This window comes from Hyaena hyaena, unplaced genomic scaffold (assembly GCF_003009895.1).
Source record: "Hyaena hyaena isolate Hyena2069 unplaced genomic scaffold, ASM300989v1 scaffold_916, whole genome shotgun sequence".
NCBI classification, from domain to species: Eukaryota; Metazoa; Chordata; class Mammalia; order Carnivora; family Hyaenidae; genus Hyaena; species Hyaena hyaena.
The window spans coordinates 711,422-716,697 of NW_024081548.1; the positions used below are offsets into that span (position 1 = coordinate 711,422).

At 34.4% G+C, this 5,276-nt stretch overlaps 1 protein-coding gene across 1 annotated transcript; it reads right to left on the reverse strand.

Moving 5' to 3' along the window:
* Positions 1 to 1,153: 1,153 nt before the first annotated feature.
* Positions 1,154 to 2,116, reverse strand: LOC120222847 (olfactory receptor 2T29-like). The gene has a single exon (XM_039220849.1). The coding sequence runs from the start codon at positions 2,114 to 2,116 to the stop codon at positions 1,154 to 1,156; it is 963 nt and encodes a 320-aa protein (XP_039076780.1).
* Positions 2,117 to 5,276: the final 3,160 nt, after the last annotated feature.

Consider the following 5,276-nt stretch of genomic DNA (forward strand, 5'->3'; position numbering starts at 1 on the left):
GGCAGGATGTCCTTGAGCAAGATCCCTGTTCCTAGCCTCATGTACTCATATAAAGGTAGCTTCTAGTCACCATTCAACACTGAGTTCTAGGGTTTCTTTTCAGCCTCTTTGTTTGGCTGAGCTTGTGTCATAGGTAGAACTAGTATGTCCTTATGAGCCATACACTTTCCATATGTGCCTCAAAACAATTTATGTATTTTATTACAAATATTTAAACAAACTACACCTATGATTAAAATTCCTTAGGAAGACTAGACATTTGTTATTTATATGTTAAATTCACTTAGCTATTATTTATTATTTTTATTATAATATAGCATAATATTTTTGAAAATAAATGACAGATTGTTTGATGGTCTTCCTGTGTGTGTGTGTGTGTGAGTGTGTGTGTAATCAGTTACATACTTCAAATCTCAAGTCTGACACCTACGTATGCTGGAAAACTTCCCTTAACCCTCCTTGGGGTTAATTATTTTCCCACAGTACCTTGCACCTCAAAGTGCTAATAATTTCAGAGAGGTAACAACCACTGCATGTAACTTAAAGAATAAAATTGCCCTAATTAAATGCAGTCCAACAATTGGATTGTTGCAATAATGATCAGCCATGTTAACATGAGCATGATTTGTCATTCACACTGCCACCATGCAGTAAGAAAAATGTTTTTAAATAGACAGAAGTCTGATATTTTATGTTTTATTCTTAATAATTTCAAATTTACAGAAAATTAGTATGAATAATGATAACCGTAAAATTAACACTCATCCATCTTTTGCCTAGGTTCTCCTATTAACTGTATACTCCATTTATCACTTCTTTCCATATCTTCCTCTCTCTCTCTCCCTCTCTCTCTGTATCTGTTGAACACATTATGAGCTTTGTTTCTAAATGTTTTATTACATATTTCTTAAGACTACGAATATTCTTACACAGAATCATAGTGGAAGTTTCAGAAAAAAATGTAAGTAGTATGGATATAATACAATTGTACAAATATTTTTAATGAAGAGCTTTCAAGTATAAGGAAACAATTCTTTCCAAATGAATGGACAGGTTATTACACATTGTGGTATGGAAATCTGAGGGAAAATATTGCATCATAACAAATTTTTAATTTGTAGAGTGCAGAAAAGAACATTAGTACAAATATTTCCTACCTAATAGTTTCCTGAAAGACAGTACCCACATTCAACATTTTTTTTAGAGCCCTTGTGACATCCTTATTCCTAAGACTATAAATTAAAGGATTTAGAACAGGAGTGAGTATGGTGTAAAAGACAGATACAATCATGTCCTTCACAGGGGTGTGGTAAGAGGTGGGGAGCATGTAGGTATAGACAGAAGCTCCACAGAAGAGGATGACCACGGTCATGTGGGAAGAACAAATAGCAAAAGCCTTCTTCTGCCCTTCTGCTGAGTTCATCCTGTGGATGGTGAAGAGGATAAAAGAATAGGAACCTGAAATGACTGTCACAGGGATGATGAGCATGAGAACACAACACAGGTACATAAGTGTCTCATAGAGGGAAGTGTCTGAGCAGGAAAGCTTCATTACAGCAGGGACCTCACAGAAGAAATGGTGGATCTCCCGGGATCTGCAGAAAGGGAAGGTCATGGTGATGGGTGTGAGAATAAAGCCATCCAAAGATCCAAGAAACCAGGAGGAAGAGACCAAGAGGAGACACACCCTATGATTCATGAGGATAGGATAACGGAGTGGATGGCAGATGGCCACATAGCGGTCATAGGCCATGGCAGCTAGAAGGAAAAATTCTGAACCTCCTAGTGTCAAATAGAGAAACATCTGCATCCCACATTCGGGGGCTGAGATCTTATTCACACCCAAGACCTGGTTCATGAGCATTTTGGGCACAGTGACAGAAATGTACATCACATCCATGAGAGACAACTGCATGATAAAAAAGTACATGGGGTTATGAAGGTGAGCATCACAGTATATCACAAGGATAAGGATGATGTTTCCAGACAAGGACATCAGGAAAACCACAAAAATGATCACACAAAGGAGTGCTGGGTACTTGAATTGACTGAAGAGTCCCATTAGGTCAAAATCTGGCCTTCCACTATGGTTGGCCATCCAAGAGGTGTTTTCCATTGGATTTTATCTGGATCCCAAGGAAAACTGGAGTTAATAGATCATTCATAGAATATAACCACCTGAAATAAATGTTTGTGATCTTGTGTGATCTTCACATGTTTACATGAAGCAACCCAGTATGCTAATAATGGGAAGTTCCAGAGACTTATAAATTTTAGGATTATAAATTATTTGTAATTGAACAAATTTACCAACAATCTAAGAATTTACAACCATGGGTCAAAAATATCAGTACCTTAATAATTCCACTACTGGGTATTCGTTTTCCCAAATAAAACAAAAGTGCTATATGCAACACCCAAATCTCCATATGACCTTTTTAAACTTTTTATTTACATTCCAGTTAGTTAGCATACGGTGTAATATCAGTTTCAGCTGATATATGGAATTTAACGTTTTCATATAACATTTGGTGCTCATCACAAATGTACTCCTTAATCCCCATCTAATTATTTTTACCCATTCTTCCCCCTCTCTGGTAGAGATGAGTTTGTTCTTTATAGTTAAGATATTGTTTCTTGGTTTACTTCTCTCTCTTCTCCCCCCTTTGTTTGTTTGTTTTGTTTCTTAAATTCCACGTATGAATGAAATTATATGATATTTCTCTTTCTCTGGCTGACTTATTTCACTTACCATAACACTCTCTAGCTCCATCCATGTCACTACAAATGGCAAGATTTTATTCTCTTTGGTAGCTAAGTAATATTCCGTTGTATATTTTTATATGCACTCATATACTGCAGCATTATTTACAATGGCCAATATATAGAAACAACCTAAGTGTGCAGCAATATATAAATAGATAAGGATAGAATGGTGTGTGTGTGTATAAGCATGCCACTATGATAGTGGATGGTTTCTGCCATTTTTTACAACATGGAATGGTCCACCATGGTAAATGACATAAGTCAGACAGAAAAACAAATATTACCTAATTTTCCTCTTATGTGTAATCTAAAATCACAAATGAATAAACAAACAAAAATCAGTGTGAAACCCAGAAATAGAGAGAAGAAGCTGATGGTTACAAGAGGGGAGAGCTGTGTGGTGTTGGGTAGAATGAGTGACAGGGAATAAGAGATACAGTATTCCAGTTATGGGATGAATAAGTTGAAGGAAAAAAGGGACTACATAAGGAAATAGTCAATGATATTTTAATAATCTTGTATGGTGACAGATGGAAGCTATACTTGTGAGCACAGCATAACATATAACTTATTGAATCACTATGTTGTATGCCTGAAACTAATGTACAGGGTCAAGTACACTCAAATAAAATAAAAACACTTTTAAATATTGGTAACTTACAGTTAGGTTCATGTAGAAGTTCATGAAATTTCTTGATGATAGATATTGTTGTTTACCAATAAGTATGGAGATTTGAAGAATCTTTGCTTTATAAAAACACAAAAAGTAAGAGATGTCTCAGTGGCTCAGTTGGTTAAGTGTCCATCTCTTTGTTTTGGCTCAGGTGATGATCTCACAGTTCATAAGTTTGAGCCCCATGACTGGCTCCAAGCTGAGAGCACAGAGACTGCTTGGGATTCTCTCTCTCTCTCTGCCCTTCTCCCACTCATGCTCTCTGTCTTGTCTCAAAATAAATAAATAAACTTTTAAAGAAAGCACAAAAAGCAAATCATTGAAATAAAGACAATAAAATCTCTTATTTATAGAGTTTTTTAATTATGGAAGTCAAAATTTAATCAATGTTTCTATTTAAGGATCCAACTGGATCTTAAAAACTCTTAGAGGTATATTCCATATAAGAAAGATTTAGAAAGTAACTGAAACATAACTTGGGGAATGCTTATACCAAATTTTGAACGCTCGTTGTCTGTTCAGTCAGGCCAGGCTGTGATGCTCTTTGGTTATGCAGAGTGATCCATGCATCCAAAGGAGCACATCAGAGTCCTTACCAATGACCAACCCCTTAGATATCCTAAGGTCATCAATTTAGGAGCCCAAACTTTATGGTTGGACTGTGATTGTGGGCCCGGGTAATCCTCTATCCACCATCCTTTTGTCCACCTTACATAAATACAGGATAATAATGTTAGATTTCAGGTATGTTCAGGATTAAATGATGTAAAACAATGAAATGCTTAGACATTATCAGTTACAGAAGAATAAGCACATATATTGTTAATTTAAACAGTTAACATCTATGGTTATTATTATGTATAATCTGTGTAAAATACGGCAATACTATTTGTATTTTTTGATATAAGATGAATTATTCAGTTTGTCAATTTAGTATTTATTCATACACATAAGATTTGAATTTGATAATTTCTGTAGTCCCATACTATATACATATACATACACGTGAATATATAAATATAAATAAATATATAATAGATATTTATTACTTTTACTCCAGTTAAGCAGATTTTATAGGAAATCCTATCTTAGTTCTATCTTTTCTAACTTCATCAATGTAAATTTCCTTTTATTTGTACTAAATCTCGGTAAGAAGAACTAGTATTTACAAGATCATTGCCATTGACAAGACAAGGCTTTAGTTTTTTTATAAATATAATCCACTTTATTGTCTAAAGCAGCAAACTTTTCATGGAAACTGAGATTTAGAGAAGAAAACTGAACAACACTGAGTTTGTCTCTGACTACAATTCACACCTCAAATCTGGCTATTCAATGTCTACATTTGTGTTAAATGCTGAAGACCAAAGAAAAACAAAATCAATTACACTGAAGGAGGTCACAGTTCAGGCAAAAATTGTGCGTGTGTGTGTGTGAGAGAGAGAGACAGAGAGAGAAAGAGAGAGAGAAAGAGAGAGAAAGATTTAAAATAAAATTTTAAAATAGCTCAAAATAATAAAAAACAATAAAAGTATAATAGAGCTGTCCTTTCTGAAAAGAATCAGTAGTAGTTTTTTCTACATTTTCTCTTCTAGAAATCAAACCTTTGCAATTTTTTAAGTACTGACATGTTAAATCTTAAATTTAAAATTTCTTACCACCAAGAACAAAAAAGAAATAGTGGCTCTTCCCTCTAGGAAGAATTTAGAAGTGGTTATGATACAGGGATATTTCCTGAATAAGGCCTGACTTTCAAAATATTGTATATTCTTGTAATGAATCCAAAGACTAATTACAATATTCAATGTATTAACAGTTTCATGTCTAGGGTGCTAAA

Excerpts from the sequence above, each read along its gene's own strand:
- LOC120222847 (XM_039220849.1), bottom strand. The coding sequence starts at position 2,116 with ATGGAAAACACCTCTTGGATGGCCAACCATAGTGGAAGGCCAGATTTT.